Genomic DNA, 21,648 nt, shown 5'->3' with positions numbered 1-21,648 from the left:
ACTTTCATTAGAAAATGAATGGCATGCCACTGTGATGATTTTCTGTGACGACAGAGTAAGTTATTATGCAGCCTCAGAGGGGTGCCCAAACTTTTTCATACGACTGTATTTCTATTGGTTGGTTAAATGTACATATCAATAAGGCGTTATGCCATTGGTCATGCATGCAGATAGGGGGAGATCGCAAATGTAAATTCTTCCCAGTCAGATACTGCCATGCAAGCGGTAGGTCAAGTTCTGAAAAACTGGATTCTATTGTCATATTTACAATATGTACGAGTTCACTAGGTACATCGCCTGATGTGTGTATACTGTAGGTATAAGGCACCAGTTAGATATTGGGGGCATCCTGGGATTAGCTTTTGTATGTTATTGCTGTAAGCATGCTCTAAATTGTAATGATGACATTAGCCCCTGCTAATTCACTTATTTCCATGTTAAACAGACAAATCACAAATCTACAGCCATCAACATCCTGTTGTCCTGCACATCTAATGTGCTTCCTTGTGTCTATCGTCAGAATAAACACCAATCAACTGGGATCGACGGCCGGACAGTCCTTTCTTTAAAAACACAACGCAAGAGAGTTATGAAGTATGATCACATCAGTTATACAAACATGGGTATCCTCTGTAAATTAATTATTGGAAGTTTGTGTTTGTCAATGTCCTTTAATGTCTTAAATTCATGCCTCCAATAGGCAAGCGTCTTGCTTTTAGAATAGGAAAGACATGTTCAATTGCCTACAACACACAGAGATTCTCAATTTCTCCAGAGGGATTATTTGTCATTCCTGATCAAGACGTTGTAAAGCATTCAGTCCATTTCAAAGGATGAAACAAATCACAGGCAGTGAAAGTTCGATTTAATTTGCTCAACTTACAGTAAGAATATAGTATCCACACAGGGGGTTTAATTTACCGAAAATACTAGGGCTACTCTCCATTTCTGGGTGTTGATCAATGTTTTTAGCCTTTAGCCTTTTTAGCCTTTGGCTCATGACAAATACCTGCAAAACCACAAAATCTGTTGGCTCACGTGGCTGCCATGTTTTTTTTCCAAGAAACAGCCTACAGCAGTCAGCATGGGGGCCAGTCATGCATTCCACACACAGTATCAGTCAAACGTTTGGACACCTACACATTCCAAGGTTTTTCTTTACTTTTACTATTAGACATCAAAACTGAAATAGCACATATGGAATCATGCAGTAACCAAACAAGTGTTAAACAAATCAAACTATATTTTAGATTCTTCAAAGTAGCCACACATTGCCTTGACAGCTTTGCACACGCCTGGCATTCTCTCAAACAGCTTCATGAGGTACAGTAGTCACCTGGAATGCATTTCAATTAACAGGTTTGCCTTGTTAAAAGTACATTTTTGGAATGTCTTTCCTTCTTAATGTGTTTGAGCCAATCAGTTGTGTTCTGACAAGGTAGAAAGAAAATAGCCATGTTTGGTAAAAGACCAAGTCCATATTATGGCAAGAACAGTTCAAATAAGCAAGAGAAACGACAGTCCATCATTACTTTAAGACATGAAGATCAGTCAATAGGGAACATATCAAGAACTTTGAACGTTTCTTCAAGTGCAGTCGCAAAAACCATCAAGCGCTATGATGAAACTGGCTCTCATGAGGACTGCCACAGGAAAGGAAGACCCAGAGTTACCTCTGCTGCAGAGGATAAATTTATTAGATTAAAAGGCACCTCAGATTACAGCCCAAATAAATGCTTCACAGAGCTCAAGAAACAGACATCTCAACATCAACTGTTCAGAAGAGACTGCATGAATCAGGCCTTCATGGTCGAATGACTCCAGAGAAACCACTAATAAAAGGACACCAATAAGAGACTTGCTTGGGCCAAGAAACACGAGCAAAGGACATTAGACCAGTGGAAATCTGCACTTTGGTCTGATGAGTCCAAATTTGAGATGCCATGTCTTTGTGAGACGCAGAGCAGGTGAACAGATTCTCGGCATGTGTGGTTCCCACTCTGAAGCATGGAGGTGATGGTATGATGGTGCTTTGCTGGTGAAACTGATTTATTTAGAATTTAAGGCACACAACCTGCATGGCTACAACAGCAATAGGCCATCCCATCTGGTTTGTGCTTAGTGGGACTATAATTGTTTTTCAACAGGACAATGACCCAACACAATTCCAGGTTGTGTAAGCGCTATTTGACCACGGAGAGTGACAGAGTGCTGCATCAGATGACCCGGCCTCCACAATCACCCGACCTCAACCTATATTGAGATATTTTTTATTTCACCTTCATTTAACCAGGTAGGCTAGTTGAGAATAAGTTCTCATTTACAACTGCGACCGAAACAAACAAACAGAGTTACACATGGAATAAACAAACACACAGTAAATAACACAAGAGAAAAAAATTTTTAGATACAGTGCGTGCAAATGAGCTAAGGGAGGCAATAAATAGGCCATAGTGGCAAAATAATTACAATTTAGCAACTAAACACTGGAGTGATAGATGTGCAGAAGACGAAGGTGCAAGTAGAGACACTCGGGTGCAAAGGAGCAAAAAAATACATAACCGTATGGGGATGAGGTAGTTGGATGGGCTATTTACAGATGGGCTATGTACAGGTGCAGTGATCTGTGAGCTGCTCTGACAGCTGGTGCTTAAAGTTAGTGAGGGAGATATGAGTCTCCAGCTTCAGTGATTTTTGCAATTCGTTCCAGTTATTGGCAGCAGAGAACTGGAAGGAAAGGTGGCCAAATGAGGAATTGGCTTTGGGGGTGACCAGTGAAATATACCTGCTGGAGTGCGTGCTGCTATAGTGACCAGTAAGCTGAGATAAGGCGGGGATTTACCTAGCGAAGACTTATAGATGACAAATATGAAGCGAGGGCCAGCCAATGAGAGCATACAGGTTGCAGTGGTGGGTAGTATATGGGGCTTTGGTGACAAAACAGATGGCACTGTGATAGCCTCCAACACTAAGCAACTGGATGCAGGTTATTTTGTAAATGACAACGCTGAAGTCAAGGATCGGCAGGATAGTACGTTTTACGAGGGTAAGTTTGGCAGCATGAGTGAAGGATGCATTGTTGCAAAATAGGAAGCCAAGTTTAGATTTAATTGTGGATTGGAGATGCTTAATGTGAGTTTGGAAAGAGAGTTCACAGTCTAACCAGACACCTACAGTGAGGGAAAAAGTATTTGATCCCCTGCTGATTTTGTATGTTTGCCCACTGACAAAGAAATGATCAGTCTATAATTTTAATGGTAGGTTTATTTGAACAGTGAGACAGAATAACAACAACAAAATCCAGAAAAACGCATGTCAAAAATGTTATAAATTGATTTGCATTTTAATGAGGGAAATAAGTATTTGACCCCTCTGCAAAACATGACTTAGTACTTGATGGCAAAACTCTTGTTGGCAATCACAGAGGTCAGACATTTCTTGTAGTTGGCCACCAGGTTTGCACACATCTCAGGAGGGATTTTGTCCCACTCCTCTTTGTAGATCTTCTCCAAGTCATTAAGGTTTCAAGGCTGACGTTTGGCAACTCAAACCTTCAGCTCCCTCCACAGATTTTCTATGGGATTAAGGTCTGGAGACAGGCTAGGCCACTCCAGGACCTTAATGTGCTTCTTCTTGAGCCACTCCTTTGTTACCTTGGCGGTGTGTTTTGGGTCATTATCATGCTGGAATACCCATCCACGACCCATTTTCAATGCCCTGGCTGAGGGAAGGAGGTTCAGACCCAAGATTTGACGGAACATGGCCCCGTCCATTGCCCCTTTGATGCGGTGAAGTTGTCCTGTTTCCTTAGCAGAAAAAAAACCCCAAAGCAAAATGTTTCCACCTCCATGTTTGACGGTGGGGATGGTGTTCTTGGGGTCATAGGCAGCATTCCTCCTCCTCCAAACACGGCTAGTTGAGTTGATGCCAAAGAGCTCCATTTTGGTCTCATCTGACCACAACACATTCACCCAGTTCGGAAACATTCAGATGTTCATTAGCAAACTTCAGACGGTCATGTATATGTGCTTTTTTGAGCAGGGGGACCTTGCGGGGCGCTGCAGGATTTCAGTCCTTCACAGCGTAGTGTGTTACCAATTGTTATCTTGGTGACTATGGTCCCAGCTGCCTTGAGATCATTGACAAGATCCTCCTGTGTAGTTCTGGGCTGATTCCTCACCATTCTCATGAGCATTGCAACTCCACGAGGTGAGATCTTACATGGAGCCCCAGGCCGAGGGAGATTGACAGTTCTTGTGTTTCTTCCATTTGCGAATATTCGCACCAACTTTTGTCACCTTCTCACCAAGCTGCTTGGCGATGGTATTGTAGCCCATTCCAGCCTTGTGTAGGTCTACAATCTTGTCCCTGACATCCTTGGAGAGCTCTTTGGTCTTGGCCATGGTGGAGAGTTTGGAATCTGATTGATTGATTGCTTCTGTGGACAGGTGTCTTTTATACAGGTAACAAACTGAGATTAGGAGCACTTCCTTTAAGAGTGTGCTCCTAATCTCAGCTCGTTACCTGTATAAAAGACACATTGGAGCCAGTAATCTTTCTGATTGAGAGTGGGTCGAATACTTATTTCCCTCATTAAAATGCAAATCAATTTAGAACATTTTTGACATGCGTTTTTCTGGATTTTGTTGTTATTCTGTCTCTCACTGTTCAAATAAACCTACCATTAAAATTATAGACGGATCATTTCTTTGTCAGTGGGCAAACATACAAAATCAGCAGCGGGTCAAATACTTGTCCCCCCTCACTGTAGGTATTTGTAGTTGTCCACATATTCTAAGTCAGATCCGTCCAGAGTAGTGATAGACGGGCGGGCAGGTGCGGGCAGCGATCGGTTGAAGAGCATGCACTTAGTTTTACTTGCATTTAAGAGCAGTTGGATGCCACGGAAGGAGAGTTGTATGGCATTGAAGCTCGTCTGGAGGTTAGTTAACACAGTGTCCAAAGAAGGTCCAGAAGCATACAGAATGGTGTTGTCTGCGTAGAGGTGGATCAGAGAATCACCAGCAGCAAGAGCGATATCATTGATGAAAAACAGAGAAAAGAGTTAGCCCGAGAATTTAACCCTTTGGCACCCCCATAGACTGCCAGAGGTCCGGACAACAGGCCCACCGATTTGAAACACTGAACTCTGAGAAGTAGTTGGTGAATCAGGCGAGACAGTCATTTGAGAAACCAAGGCTGTTGCGTCTGCCGATAAGAATGTTGTGATTGATGGAGTCGAAAGCCTTAGCCAGGTCAATGAATACGGCTGCACAGTATTGTCTCTTATCAATGGCGGTTATGATCTTGTTTAGGACCTTGAGCCTGGCTGAGGTGCACCCATGACCAGCTTGGAAACCAGATTGCATAGCGGAGAAGGTACGGTGGGATTTGAAATGGTCGGTGATCTGTTTGTTAACTTGGCTTTCGAAGACCTTAGAAAGGCAGGGTAGGATAGATATAGGTCTACAGTGTCTCCCCCTTTGAAGAGTGGGATGACCATGGCAGCTTTCCAATCTTTGGGGATCTCAGACAAAACGAAAGAGAAGTTGAACAGGCTAGCAATAGGGGTTGCAACAATTTCAGCTGATAAGTTTAGAAAGAGAGGGTCCAGATTATCTAGCCCTGCTGATTTGTAGGGGAGAAAGGGGAGAAATGGGGGAGGCTTGGGCAAGATGCTGTCGGGGATGCAGGGCAGTTGACCGGGGTAGGGGTAGCCAGGTGGAAAGCATGGCCAGCCATAGAGAAATGCTTAGTGAAATTATCAATTATTGTGGATTTATCAGTAGGGACAGTGTTTCCTAGCCTCAGTGCAGTGGGCAGCTGGGATGAGGTGCTCTTATTCTCCATGAATTTTACAGTGTCCTAGAACTTTTTTTTAGTTTGTGCTGCAGGATGCAAATTTCTGTTAGGAAAGCAAAGGCTAGCTTTTTCAAACTGCCTGTGTGTATTGGTTCCTAACTTCCCTGAAGAGTTGCATATCGCAGGGGCTATTTGATGTTAATGCCGTACGCCACAGATGGTTTGGGATGAGTTGGACCGCAGAGTGCAGGAAAAGCTACCAACAAGTGCTCAGCATATGTGGGAACTCCTTCAAGACTGTCAGAAAAGCATTCCAGGTGAAGCTGTTTGAGAGAATGCCAAGAGTGTGCGAAGCTGTCATCAAGGCAAAGGGTGGCTACTTTGAAGAATCTAAAACATATTTTGATTTGTTTAACACTTTTTTGGTTAATACATGATTCCATGTGTTATTTCATAGTTAAGAAAACTATTATTCTACAATGTGGCAAATAGTACAAATACAGAAAAACCCTTGAATGTGTAGGTGTGTCCAAACTTTTGACAAGTGCTGTACGTATTATCAATGTGCCTTGCTTTCATTGGTTGACAACTTAAATTGATAAAATAGTAGCCTGCACAGAGAATTGACATAGACGACTAACAACCTTGACAAAACTTTTTTCTAATCATTTCTCATTTGCCAATATGTTAAAGGTAATATTTTAAAGTTTACAAAGTAAAATCAGGTAAAACAGGGTATGTACAGTACTAGCTACAGAGCCTTCAGAAAGAATTCACATCGCTTGACTATTCCACATTTTGTTGTTACAGCCTGAATTTAAAAATTGATTAAATATAGACTTTGTCATTAGCCTACAAAAAATACCCCATAATGTCAAAGTGGAATTATGTTTTTTTATTTTTCCAATTAATAAAAAATGAAACGCTGAAATGCCTGAAGTATTCAACCCCTTTGTTATAGCAAGCCTAAATAAGTTCCGGAGTAGAAATGTGCTTAACAAGTCACATAAGTTGCATGGACTTACGCTGTTCAACAATAGTGTTTAACAGGATTTTTTTAATGACCATCTCTGTACCCCACACACGCAATTATCTGTAAGGTCCCCGAGCAGGGGACTAGGTCAGGATTTTTTTTTAAATACGTAATGGAGCCACGCACAGGCAAAATCCTAGAGGAAAACCTGGTTCAGTCTGCATTCCACCAGACACTGGGTGATTGAGTCACTTTTCAGCAGGATAATAAGATAAAACATAAGGCCAAATCTACTCTGGAGTTGCTACCAAGAAGACAGTGGATGTTCCTGAGTGACCGGGTTAGATTTTCAAACAGATTTGCAACTATGGGAAGCCCTGAAAATTGTTGTCTAGCAACAATCAACAAATTTGACAGAGCTTGAAGAATTTTGCAAAGAATAATGGGAAATGTTGTACAATCCAGGTGTGAAAATATCTTAGAGACTTTCCCAGAAAAACTCACAGCTGTAATCGCTGCCAAAGGTGATTCTAACATGTATCGATTCTGGGGTGTGAATACTTATCTCATTTAAATTTCTGTTTAATTTTCAATACGTTTGCAAAAAAGTTTAAAAAAAAACATGTTTTCACTTTGTCATTATGGGGTAGTGTGTGTAGATGGGTGAGATAAACATATATTTTAAACAGTAACACAGTTCCACAACAAAATGTGGAATAAGTCAAGGGGTATGAATACTTTCTGAAGGCAGTGTGGTTAAAAGGGAGGATGCCATCAGCACACAAAATAGTTCTGGTATGACTCAAGTCTTAGAACAGGTTTTACCCAAACTAAAAGACCACAGCGGCAAGAGATACAACAGCTCTTGAAATTAGTTCTAGTCTTCTGAACAACTCCAAACTATTGAACAGTTGCCTTATCCCTCAGTCAAAAGTGAATTCCCACAGATGTTAATAAACACACCACATTTACAGTGGCTTTGTTCACATTTGTTCCTCATCTGCATGGCCTTGATTGTTCTAGATTTCCACAGTGGTACACTAAGACAAGCCAACACTGTTAGGATCATGTCTTCCCTTAGGCTTTGCCTGTGAGCCTGTACATTTCCAATAAGACCTGGAACTGACAATGTTCTTCAAACAGTGATATTGTTGTGTCTAAGGCAACAAGCAAATTTATGAGTGCCATCTGAAACTTAGACCTGGGCGGGGCACTTGGGTTGTAAAACGATCACTTACTGCTGTAAAGGAAGGAAACGAAACCCAACTCCACATTTTACAAAGTTAAGAAACACTGTCTCTAAACCTCACTCATACAATAACTGCACACATGAATTTCCTTAAATACTATAGGATTGACCAATTGTAATAAGTAACTCAAGCTATATAAAAATAGACTTTGTCCTCATAGATCTTCAGCATCTGGTAGGTAGGCGAGGTAGACCCAGTTCCCCCAGATCTACAGAGGGCATCAAAATGTGTATATGGGCATGGGGCAGGAGCAGTACGCCATGAGTATTAGAATGTAACGGGTGCATTCTGTTCACATCACAGTGAGAGGGAACATCCACAGACAGCAAATGGAAATCTGAATATCAATTATGCAAAAGCAGAGCTGGGGAGTATTTGTAAACTCAGAAAAATCCAGAAAACACAATAACGCTAAAATTCTACCGGCAAATCCATTGTTCATCCTTCCAATAAAACAAAGCACATTGTTGAAGAAGGGTAAGAACGGGATCTGCCCGCTTCCATAAAACATGATTAGCCCAAGGAAAATAAATTGAAACAGGGTCTTAGGGCAAATCTGAGGAGGCAGCACTTTCATTAAAAGCATAAAGAGGCTCTATTCCAGTTAGTGTTGGTCGTCCTCAGAACCACTCCTGACCTGTGCTCTTCACACAATCCCAAACTCTTCTGGGAAGTGCAGTCTCTCAAACACATGAGATTGTTTTGTCAAAGCTGAGAACAAGTTTGTTACAAAGAGTCACAATGTTCACACTTGACAGAGGGCCAATAAATACAAACAGAAAGTGTGAGACCTTTCAGGGCAGTAGCCCTCTCTCTACACATAAACAGTTAAAGCCCAGAAGGAAAACTCTGTTTAGTCAGCAGAGTAGTGAGGATGGCCTGTGTGTTATAAGTCCTCATGCCAAAGTACACATTCCTGCTGGTACCATCCCTGGCCAGTCCCTTCAGAGTCATATTACTGTCTTAAAGGTTGTACGGTGGCTTGAGCACATCTGCACCTTGTTAGACATAATACTGTCAGGGAGACAATCTTACTTATCCAAGTATTACAACCATGTGTGTCCAAGCGGTTTTACTGCCTCCTGTTCTACAGAGAGACTAAGCGTTGGAAAGCATTATGTTAATACTTCATCACTAGAATAGACTTGACACACTATTGTAAACCTTATCAGGAAATCAAATATGACAAAATGAAAAATGGAGTAAGCATTGAGGAAATGTACTTATTTGACCATAATTCAGACTGGTGTGCCTAATCTTTAGTCATTACATTAATTGGACTTGATTTACACTCATTACCTGTAAGTAGTAATGAATGTGTCCTATGAATGCTTTATTACGAGAGTCAACGCCAATTCCTCACATGCCTGTGGTTTACTGTATCTTTATATCGACAGGTCCTATGGAAAATGGAGCCATTGTATACTGGGCAGCGCAGACCAGTGGGGTTTTGCCCAAACAGCCTCTGGCTCCCTTGACAGAAATATATGGTGGTGAAGCACTTGCAATTCAGAATGTAATGACTACGGCTAATAAGCTGCATAAACATTTCACCACTCAAAGCAGCATTCATCCCTCTCTTTTGTCTTCGCCTTGTCAAATGTCTCCATTCAGAAGTAGTGGTACTTGTCAAAACACTGTATGCCTAACCAACTGTCTCAATCATTTTTTTTAAAATAGCATTTTTTCATCTTTCATGGACCCATAGAAAGGTCAGTTACATATTTCTCACAAGTTATATATTCTTCAGAAGAGGAAAAAGTCAGAAAGTAATAAAAGTCATAATTTAAAAGCTCACAGTGGAAAATTATTTCAGAGTAGGCACCTTTCCTCATCATGGCACTGAGTACTACCACTGCTGGTGGTGACGAGCTCTAAGCACCCAAACCACCCTATCGAACAAAACAATCATGGAAAAACACTGACAGTTATGTACATCAGTGGAGCTCCTCAAGCACTGCAAGAAGACAGATCATCTCCAAACTAGGTCCATTTATATGGCTTCGCCAGGAAACAGATACAGTTGAAGTAGGAAGTTTACATACACCTTAGCCAAATACATTTACACTCCGTTTTTCACAATTCATGACATTTAATCCTAGTAAAAAGTCCCTCCCTTAGGTCAGTTAGTATCACCATTATTTTAAGAATGTGAAATGTCAGAATAATAGTAGAGAGAAAGAATAAAAGCTTAAATAAATCATTCATCACATTCCCAGTGGGTCAGAAATGTACATACACTCAATTAGTATTTGGTAGCATTGCCTTTAAATTGTTTAACTTGGGTGAAACATTTTGGGTAGCCTGCCACAATCTTCCCACAATAAGTTCGGGGAATTTTGGCCCATTCCTCCTGACAGAGCTGGTGTAACTGAGTCAGGATTGTAGGCCTCCCTGCTCGCACACGCTTTTTCAGTTCTGCCCACACATTTTCTATAGGATTGAGGTTAGGGCTTCGTGATGGCCACTCCAATACCTTGACTTTGTTGTCCTTAAGCCATTTTGCCACAACTTTGGAAATATGCTTGGGGTCATTGTCCATTTGGAAGACCCATTTATGACCAAGCTTTAACTTCCTGACTTATGTCTTGAGATGTCGCTTCAATATATGCACATCATTTTCCTGCCTCATGATGCCATCTATTTTGTGAAGTGCACCAGCAAAGCACTCCCACTACATGATGCTGCCACCCCGTGCTTCACGGTTGGGATGGTGTTCTTCGGCTTACAAGCCTCCCCCTTTTTGCTCCAAACATAACAATGGTCAGTATGGCCAACCAGTTCTATTTTTGTTTCATCAGACCAGAGGACATTTCTCCAAAAAGTACGATCTTTGTCCCCATGTGCAGTTGCAAACGGTAGTCTGGCTTTTTTATGGCGGTTTTGGACCAGTGGCTTCTTCCTTGCTGAGGGGCCTTTCAGGTTATGTCGATATAGGACTTGTTTTACTGTGGATATAGATACTTTTGTACCCGTTTCCTCCAGCATCTTCACAAGGTCCTTTGCTGTTGTTCTGGGATTGATTTGCACTTTTTGCACCAAAGTACGTTAATCTCTAAGAGACCGAACACGTTTCTTCCTGAGTGGTATGGCGGCTGCGTGGTCCCATGGTGTTTATACTTGCATACTATTGTTTTACAGATAAACGTGGTACCTTCAGGCATTTGGAAATTGCTCTCAAGGATGAACCAGACTTATGAAGGTCTACACTATATTTTCTGAGGTCTTGGCTGATTTGTTTTGATTTTCCCATGATGTTAAGCAAAGAGGCACCGAGTTTGACAGGTACGCCTCCAACTGACTTAAATGATGTCAATAAGCCTATTGAAGCTTCTAAAGCCATGACATCATTTTCTGGAATTTTCCAAGCAGTCAACTCAGTGTATGTAAACTTCTGACCCACTGGAATTGTGAAACAGTGAATTATAAGTGAAATAATCTGTCTGTAAACAATTGTTGGGAAAATTACCTGTGTCATGCAAAGTAGATGTCCTAACAGACTTGCCAAAACAATAGTTTGTTAACAATACATTTGTGGAGTGGTTGAAAAACGAGTTTTAATGACTCCAACCTAAGTGTATGTAAACTTCCGACTTCAACTGTAAGAGCAACACACACAGGATAAAGACAAGTAGACAACAACACACAAAAACAGTAGTTCCTGCTGATCAGGAGCAGAGCAGGGGAGAGATTTAACTTGGGGTTTCACACTTTGTGATCAACTGGCCCATCCAGTCCATCTTTATTCAGCCTAGTCAATATTAGATCAGGGATCGCTCTGCTGGATCAAAAGGGCAGAAACTGGAAGGGCCTGGAATGCTCTCTAAACACTTTTTCTGGCTCCATGTTAAACCACATACAAGGCAAAGGTCAGGATAGAGCAGAGGCATCAAAAGCAATGTGCTCTCCACATGACAACACATTTCCCCTCACAGGTAGGCTAAAGATAAACAGTGGGAGTGGTGGTAAGAGACAACAACCTAGCGTCATTTCCACACAATTATTCATATGAATCAACCCAAGTGCATCCTACGACACTAGACACATACATAGCGGGAAAAAATATTTTGGGGGATTTCAAAAAACGGACTCGGGTCCTATGCAGGGTTTATTCTATGCCGAGTTATTCCGTAAACAGAGATTGCAACATGCCACATCATTATAAATTGTCTCAGTTCCTGAGCAAGGAACTGAAACATTAGCTTTCTTACATAGCACATATTGCACTTTTACTTTCTTCTCCAACACTTTGTTTTGCATTATTTTAACCAAATTGAACATGTTTCATTATTTACTTGAGGCTAAATTGATTTTATTGATGTATTATATTAAGTTAAATCGGTATCGGCTTTTTTGGTCCTCCAATAAATCGGTATCGGTGTTGAAAAATCATATTGGGTTGACCTCTACTAGGAACACTCAAATATCAGAATACATTTGTGAATGAATACGATTATTATTACAAACATTATTTCAGCAAATGAATTAAACATCCAGTGAGCTGTTCAAAATGGAACAAAATGTAACCTGAGGATTCAGTTATGACATCAGCAGAGAATGAAGAAACTCCCTCTGCTTTAAAACACACTTGATATTTTGTATGTACACTTCCCAACTCATTTTTATTCCAAAGAGAGCTTTGATTTAAAAAGCTGAGGAAGCACAGCATGGCCATTCACACTCGCAGGCGCAGCTACAATGTTGTCCTCTGAGCCAGAGCAGAACAACCAGCTTGTCAATAATTGTGTTGCAGAGCGGAGATCAGATCAAACACATTGGAGCCAGAGATAAAAGCTGCCAATCTGGTTACCATACAAGTCCAGTGAGTGCATTCTCACCAAGCCGCAGCAGCTCCGAATACAATGTGACAGGTCGGGAAAGCATCCATCATCCAACCTGTCTGCTAAACACCGACCTCCAACCTGCATGACTGCATAGAGGCCTAATTTAAGCCCTTTCAGTATATAGTTTACTCAGTCAGTTCAAGGCAGCAATTCTCTGTTTAGGTTATCATGTTAAGTCTCCAAAGTGAAAGTGTTGGGTTGAAACTGTAAATGTCTGGGAGATGTTTTGGGCAAAATGTCTGTAAACAAGAACTTGCTCGGTGGAGAGCAATAAATGTGATTATATTTAAATAGTTAGAGGCCTCCTGAGCTGTGAGTACAGACAGAAGCCTGAACGTCTGATGTACATTCCATCACACCATTTACTGTAAGATGCAAAAAAGGGTCAGGTAGCCTAGCGGTTAAGAGCGTTGGGCTAGTAACTGAAAGGTCGCTGGTTCAAATTGCAAAGCAGACTAAGTGAAACATCTGTCTGTGCCCTTTTATGTGGTTTTATTTAAGTCAGTTAATTAAGAACAAATTCTTATTTACAATGACTGCATACCCCGGCCAAACCCTAACGACGCTCGGCCAATTGTGTACCGCCCTGTGGGATTCCCAATCATGGCCAGTTGTAATACAGCCCGGAATCGAACCAGGGTCTGTAGTGACACCCCTAGCACTGAGATGCAGTGCCTAAGACCGCCCTTGAGCAAGGTAGTTAACCCTAAGTGTTCCTGTAAGTCGGTCTGGAAAAGAGTCCCTGCTAAATGACTACAATTTTTCATATAAGTGTATTGTTCAATTGAAATACACACGATTTTTAAAATTTATTTAACCTTTATTTAACCAGGAAGGGCTCATTGAGATTTAAAATCTCTTTTTCAAGAGCGTCCTGGCCAAGATAGGCAGCACCAAGTCATTACAAAAATGACAGACAAACAACATGAAAAACTACAAGTAATCTAGTCAAAAGCATAGAATTCACAAGAGTATAACAAAATCAAAAACAGCAAATTTAAAAACATTGACAGGTCAGGGAATCAGTCTCAAGATCACTCATTAGTAATTTAAAAATACCAATCGGGACAAGTTCTTCCAGTTTAAAAGTATGTTGTGAGGCGTTCCAAGACGATAGCGCAGAGTACATACAAGCCCTTTCACCAAATTCAGTTCGGACATTTGGAACAGTTAGCAGGATAAAGTCCAGCGAACAAAGAGTACCCGCCACATTTCTGAACAATAAAAATGCCCAAATACAAAAGGTAGTAAACCCAAAATGGCTTTGTAAATAAAAGTATACCCGTGCCTGAGCCTACGAGTGACTAAAGAAGGCCAGCCAACCCTGGTATACAAAGTGCAGTGGTACGTAAGGGTTTTGCAGTTTAAAATAAATCTCAAAGTGCCTGTAAACAGTCCGAAACAGAGGGTTCCAGTCTGCAGTAGCAGGAGCCTGTACACAGTCCAAAACAGAGGGTTCCAGTCTGCAGTAGCAGGAGCCTGTAAACAGTCCAAAACAGAGGGTTCCAGTCTGCAGTAGCAGGAGCCTGTAAACAGTCCGAAACAGAGGGTTCCAGTCTGGAATAGCAGGAGGAAGCTTAATGCTGTTGTGCTCTCAACCACTATGGTCTCCTATTACTGTTGTTCTCCTGCAACAATGCAAAGCAGCATCCACCCAAATCACAGACAAAATCACAGTTTTACAGCTGTAGGCCTAACTGTAGATATAGCTTGTCTTACACATGGATAGAAAAACAATGAAAGTGCATTATTTTGCAGGCTCATCTCCTTCCATAACAAAAGTCAGACTTCAGATGCCCCCTTCCCACAGGAAGCATACGAGCGGAAACTTTATCACCCCTATTTGAGTTCAATGTGGGAGTTTAGCTCAGCAGTGTCGTTTGTGAGAGGTACCCTGTGATTTGGCCTTGAGGCGTCCCACTGCCTTGTACTCGCCAAGGAAATAGGTAACTGCTCGCTGATAACTGGAGATTAGGCCTTTGTTAATCAAATCAGAATGCCCATGAGTCCTTATCTAGCTGCACCACCTATCAGCCTAATGTCAAATGTAAGGGACAGAATGACTGATCACAAAATGACAAGAGGAGTGGTTAAGAGCGCTGGTGTTTTCACTGGGGTTGGTTACATGATAAAAACAACTATAACAACTATAAGTGACGTGTTTGACCTCGTCAATCCTGTATATTAAGGTAACAGAGAAATAAGAATGAAAGGCTTGGGAGAGAACTATAGTTCTTAGGCTATATACTACAGGCATTAGCCTATTCCTCAATTGAAATTGTATGACCATAAATAAACAGGGATTTTAACAATGGCAGACGGACCCATAAGGTTGGCATATTTTGTTACAATGTAGCCTATACATTTCCTGCCAGTATATCGGGGGAATATTTTTCAACAATTAAGTATTTGTAGCAGATATACTTCACTGTTGAGGTCTTCCTAAATAGTCGACCAAGTAAGCTTTGTGTGCGTGAAACGCAGCTCTTCATAAAGTGTTTACAACCGCCCAGCTATTCAATCACAGCAAAATTATACGATAGCAGACAGAGCAACGTTCAAATAATACAAGAACTATATCCCTCTTTTCAAGCAAATTAAAATAATCTAGTTGATGATGGAAACAGATTTTGGAACGATATAATATTTCATAATATAAACCGCCTATCAAAATAGCCACTTGTTAAACATCTTCACAGTATTTTTTTGCTTTAGTCTTGAAAGGATTCCACGGACTAAAATCTCCTGAAAGCGAGCTATGAGGTGTATTTATTACGTTAACGATTTACCGTTTAAGAACCAAACGGAATCAAACAGAGAAACTTAATTATGTTGGACAAATTCAGTTAGGTCGCAAATCGCTTCGTTCCATTTAAGAAACGTTTTGCAGCAGAATTGACGTAATGAATACACCCCTGATGCATTTTCAATAAGAGCAAAAAGTGTCGGGGGTTAACATACCTTTCGATTTAACGTTGTTCCCGAATAGAAATAATATGCTATGCCAAGCACCCACAGGACCGCGAAGCATAGTAACATTCTCGATTTCCTTCGCATTGCTGTATGTTTGAATGTGAAATAAATGTCCGATAGCCTTATGCTTTGATTAAAGCGTCCTATATCCGAGCTGTGTGCCTGCTATCGACGAGCAATGTTCAGTGCAGCTTTGGCAGTCCAGCAGAAAAAGCAGGAAACAGCCAACATCACGAGGTTAGAGGGGAAAGGCCGTCTCTAATCCAATCACGCTCCGTGGAAGGAGGAGTGATGGGGGTTGGTACGTTTGTCGCTCTGCAAGCGTTCTTGACATTGACAGAAGAAACATTGTTGCAATCTTGTGTAGATGTATTAGTGAATTCATCATTTTAGCTTCTGCAACATTGTCGCCGTGGATTTTCAAACGACCCAGTTTGTGTAACAGATTAAGCGGACCCTGCGGCCTGTGTATATGGTATTGTAATCCATAATATAAGAGTAACAGAGAGGGTTATTTTGTTCACTGTCCCCCACGATGAAATCGGGGAGGGAACTGTGGATCCGTTTCCGTCCATACGTTATTCGTTGGTATGTTCGTTTATTCGTATGTCAGTCACACGCGATATTTTAGAGAGGAAAGTGCACTGGCCAGATTTTGACGAAATGTGGGTGAATTTTCGCGTTCCTATGCTATTCGGAACTAGGAAACTCGGAAATGTCAAATTTGCTGATTTGTTCAATGCGTCACGTGTATAACTAAAACCAGTTTAAAAAATCGGAGATTTCCGAGTTACCTAGTTCCGACTAGCACTTGAACGAGGCAAATGATGAGTCTTGCCGTATACAGCCGGCATTTACAAAATTACACTGATTGGCCAGATGGTGGCGCTATAACAAGATATTGAAACTGCAAACTTTGAAAGGTAATGCCCAAGATCCTAACTTTGTGTTGCGTATCGGGATCATTGGATTCTAGGGCCCCCCGATAATTTGGTCCAATTATATTACGTATATTAATTATTTTTTATTATACTTTAAAAAAAATCTATTTCTCAGGGCAATTGTATTTTTCTAAAATAATATAATTTGAGCATACAATATACACTACATGACCAAAAGTATGTTGACACCTGCTCGTCTAACATCTCATTCCAAAATCATAGGCATTAATATGGAGTTGGTCCTACCTTAGCTTAGCTGTTATAACAGCCTCCACTCTTCTGGGAAGGCTTTCCACTAGATGTTGGAACATTGCTGCAGGGAATTGCTTTCATTCACTAAGAGCATTAGTGAGGTTGGGCACTGATGTTTGGCGATTAGGCCTGGCTCGCAGTCGGCGTTCCAATTCATCCCAAAGGTGTTTGATGGAGTTGTGGTCAGGGCTCTCTGCAGGCCAGTCAAGTTCTTCCACACCGATCTCGATAAACCATTTCTGTACGGACCTCGCTTTGTGCACGGGGCCATTCTCATGCTGAAACAGGAAAGGGCCTTCCTCAAACTGTTGCCACAAAGTTGGAAGCACAGAATCATCTAGAATGTAATTGTATACTGCAGTGTTAAGATGTCCCTTTACTGGAACTAAAGGGCCTAGCCCGAGCCATGAAAAACAGCCCCACACCATTATTTCTCCTCCACCAAACTTTACAGTTGGCACTATGTAGTAGGGCAGGTAGCGTTCTCTTGGCATCTGCCAAACCCAGATATGTCCATCGGACTGCCAGGTGGTGAAGTGTGATTCGTCACTACAGAGAACGCTTTCCACTGCTCTAGAGCCCAAAAGGGATGAGCTTTACACCACTCCAGTTGATTCTTGGCATTGTGCATGGTGATCTTAGGCTTGTATGTGGCTGCTCGGCCATGGATGAACAGTTATTGTGCTGATGTTGCCTCCGACTCGGTAGTGAGTGTTGCAACCGAGGACAGACAATTTTTACGTGCTACGTGTTTCAGCACTCGGTAGTCCCTTTCTGTGAGCTTTGTGGCCTAACATTTCGCGGCTGAGCCGCTGTTGCTCTTAGACGATTCCACTTCAAAATAACAGCACTTACAGTTGACCGGGGAAGTGCTAGCAGGGCAGAAATTTGATGAACTGTTTAATAGGTGGCATCTTATGACGGTGCCACGTTGATGTTCACTGAGCTCTTCAGTACGGCCATTCTCCTGCCAATGTTTGTCTATGGAGATTGCATGGCTGCGTGCTCGATTTGATACACCTGTCAGCAATACAGCTCAGTATTTATATTATTTAGTTTATACAGTCTTTTTGCTCATCTTTATCAAGAGATCCAATAATTTTGGTGTTTCCTTGCCTAAGCAACTCTCTTCTTATTATTGGTGTCCTTTAGTAGTGGTTTCTTGACCATGAAGGCCTGATTCACGCAGTTTCCTCTGAACAGTTGATGTTGAGATGTGTCTGTTACTTGAACTCTGAAGCATTTATTTGGACTGCAATTTCTGAGGCTGGTAACTCTAATGAACTTATCTTCTACAGCAGAGATAACTCTGGGTCTTCCTTTCCTATGGCGGTCCTCATGAGAGTCAGTTTCACAGTGCTTGATGGTTTTTACGACTGCACTTGAAGAAACTTTCAAAGTTCCTGAAGTGTTCTGCATTGACTGACCTTCATGTCTTAAAATAATGATGGACAGTCATTTATCTTTGCTTATTTGAGCTGTTCCTGCCATAATATGGACTTGTCATTTTACCAAATACGACTATCTCCTGTATACCAACCCTACCTTGTCACAACACAACTGATTGGCTCAAGCGCATTAAGAAGGAAAGAAATTCCACTATTTAACTTTTAAAGAGGCACACCTGTTAATTGAAATGCATTCCAGGTTTCTGCCTCATTAAGCTGGTTGAGAGAATGCAAAGCGTGTGCAAAGCTGCCATCAAGGCATAGGGTGGCTACTTTGAAAAATTATATATATATTTTTTTTTGTTTAACACCTTTTTGGTTACTACATGATTCCATATGTGTTATTTCATAGTTTTGATGTCTTTACTATTTTCTGTCATCACTATTATTCTACAATGTTGAAAATAGTACAAATAAAGAAAAACCCTGGCATGAGTAAGTGTGTCAACTTGACTGGTACTGTACCTATTACCTCAATTACCTCGACTAACCTGTACCCCTGCACATTGACTCGATACCGGGACCCCCTGTATTTAGCCTCGTTTTTGTTATTTTATTGAGTTACTTTTTTTTACTTTAGTTTATTTAGTAAATATAATTTTTCTTAACTGCATCGTTGTTTAAGGACTTGTAAGTACACATTTCACAGTACGGTCTACACCTGTTGTATTTGGCACATGTGACAAAAACATTTGATTTGATTTGACATAGTGTATATAATACTGTAAGAAGCTCACATAGTTGCTGTAACAAACTACAAACTCCACACAGTTGTCACTGACTAGTTAGATATTAATTTCCTGGTGAGTAAAACATTTTGTACTTACAGCATTCATAGACATTCATTTGTATCAGGTTTTTGTATTGACATTTGTCAATAAAACTCCTGAAAGCAACTGTTTATGTCAAATAGTTTTGTGTTCTACTTGTTGCCCTGGTTGTCCTGAAAAGAACATGGTAAAACACTTCAGACACTTCATTGTGAGGCTAAATATAAGGGATGTTCATGCAGATAAATTAATGTCAGATAAATGAAAAGCAGATTTTTGCTGGGGTCTCAGGACTGGTTAAGAAGAGACAGAAGAGCGATATGTAATGTCTCTGTTCTCCTCACAACCCCAGCTTCTGAGGACCGGGTTAAACCAGAAGCCTAATTAAGGGTGGGGGATCCAATTGTAAAATTAGGCAATGAGTGGCACTATGTGATGTAAGGAAACATAAATCCAGTAGCTGCCTGGTGCTTTATGGAAGGAAAATATTTTCCTATCAATCAAATTGATTACTGGGGGACTGACTGGAGATCCTGATCCATTTATATAATTTCCAATATTCACAAGTTTTATCATATCAACAATCTGTTGACCCACAATGAAAAGGCTGATTGAGCATGAATAGGTGCTCATATAGGTCATCTATTTGTTTCCCGCAATTGCATGATGATGATTGAAAAGGCAGCAGTGATACCTACTTCACGTCTTAAACCTTAAATGTTGTGCGTTAATCTGTTAATCCTTCTCTGGCACTAAAATAATGAATTATAGGGGCCTAACTCATGTGGTCTCTAAGTATCACAGCCTAGCCTACTGATGTGGGATTGGTAAGGCTTTGCAAGGGCCATAGAAGTACACATAATTATAGATCATATTCTCCTCATCATCAAGACTTTGTAGCCACCACAACTCTTTGTACTCATCTCTGCAACTTGGCCCAGCACCGCCTAATCGCCAAAGTCTTTCCCAATTAAATGTTTTACTAAATGTATTTAGCTAACAGAAAAAAAGAATGTAAAAGATTTTACCACCCTGTTGTCCTCTAATAGGTATTTTTCCTCAACTATGAATAATACGTTCTAGCCGTATCAAGCAGAATCTATTGTTGCCTTCCATTTTCCGTCAGAGGGCATTTCTCTAAATGACCTTACCCTTGTGCTGAGGGCACACAACGTAGTAATAAGTATTAATATGAGGCTTAGCGTGCCTCCTTGATCTCAGTCAATTTAGTTCAGCATACAAACAGCTTAATGAACCATACAAATGAACACCAGACATCAGTGAGAGGTAAGCCCACATCAAAATGGATTTCATTATTCAATTGGGCTTATATGTAGATTGATGAAATGGAGGCCGCTTACTTTTGTAGGCCTGCTTAGGTTTCTTGTTGAAAAAGCAGAGAGTGTTTCCTTGCAATTCATCAACACCTATGGACAGTTGGCATCTGTTACTACAGAATAAATGACTTACAGAGGTCTGCATGTCTAGGTAGGACTTCCAAACTCCCAATTCAAACCCAGAATATGGTGTCTCTGTTTGATCCCAGGATTCCCAAGCCACTCACAAAGACAGAGCAAGTAGGAGAAGCAGGGCTCCGGAGCTGTAATTACCATTGACAAGAAGAAGCATGGTAGTTCTGCCAGAAAAATGGAGGTTACCCTGATTGAAGTTAGAAGGGCTTAACAAGGGCTGTCAAGTAGACTTCAAGGACTGTTGGAGGGCAAACGTGCTGCAAACCATGTGGAAAGACCCAGGTTAATAAATATTGAAGGGGTGTCCAACTGACTTCTGAGTCTCAGAATGAACCCTTTCATTTCAGTCACCACCTCAGACATCCGAGGGGTTGTCGAGCTGTCACATCAAGATGGGGTGAATAGGAGAGAGGATTAATTCACCGCTCGTGTCATCTTGAAAAGATAATGAGGCAGGTGGTGATCCACAATGCAAATAATGGCACTTCATCTATCCCAAATAATAATGTGATTTTCATTAGAATAACAAGAGAAAAAGTTCAGCTAATCATTTATGTCAAATAATGTATGTATCACTACTTGTGTAACATCGCATTGGATTATATACACTGCCATCATGCACATTGTGTACTTACGTCTCTTGAACAAGGTTCAAAAGGCCCAGTGCAGTCAAATGTCATTTTTATATATATTTCCACACTATTAGGTTGGAATAATACTGTGAAATTATGAAAATGGTGGTAATACCATTTCAGCCTGTTTTGGTGGGATGGGGTTTTTGCTTGCCTGGTGACATCACTATGCTGTAAATAATTAATAGACCAATAAGAAAGAGTTCCAAACCTCTCTGCCAACAGATCATTTTCAGACCACTCCCAGACAGTCCTAGAAAAATTATTGCTTGAGAAATTGCTCTTTGCTAA

The 21,648-nt window shown here is 41.0% G+C and overlaps 1 protein-coding gene across 1 annotated transcript in view; it reads right to left on the bottom strand.

Annotated features, from left to right (window-relative positions):
- The window catches only part of LOC139381171 (polypeptide N-acetylgalactosaminyltransferase 2-like), a 136,561-nt gene extending 120,498 nt beyond the window's left edge, over positions 1–16,063 (bottom strand). Inside the window, exon 1 of the mRNA XM_071124556.1 lies at positions 15,831–16,063. Within this exon, the coding sequence (XP_070980657.1) occupies positions 15,831–15,926 (96 nt within the window). The 5' untranslated portion in view covers positions 15,927–16,063. The remainder of the gene's footprint in view (positions 1–15,830) is intronic.
- Positions 16,064–21,648: the final 5,585 nt, after the last annotated feature.

The sequence above is a fragment of the Oncorhynchus clarkii genome, chromosome 23, assembly GCF_045791955.1.
Source record: "Oncorhynchus clarkii lewisi isolate Uvic-CL-2024 chromosome 23, UVic_Ocla_1.0, whole genome shotgun sequence".
Lineage (NCBI taxonomy): Eukaryota > Metazoa > Chordata > Actinopteri > Salmoniformes > Salmonidae > Oncorhynchus > Oncorhynchus clarkii.
This window is presented reverse-complemented; position numbering and strand designations above follow the sequence as displayed.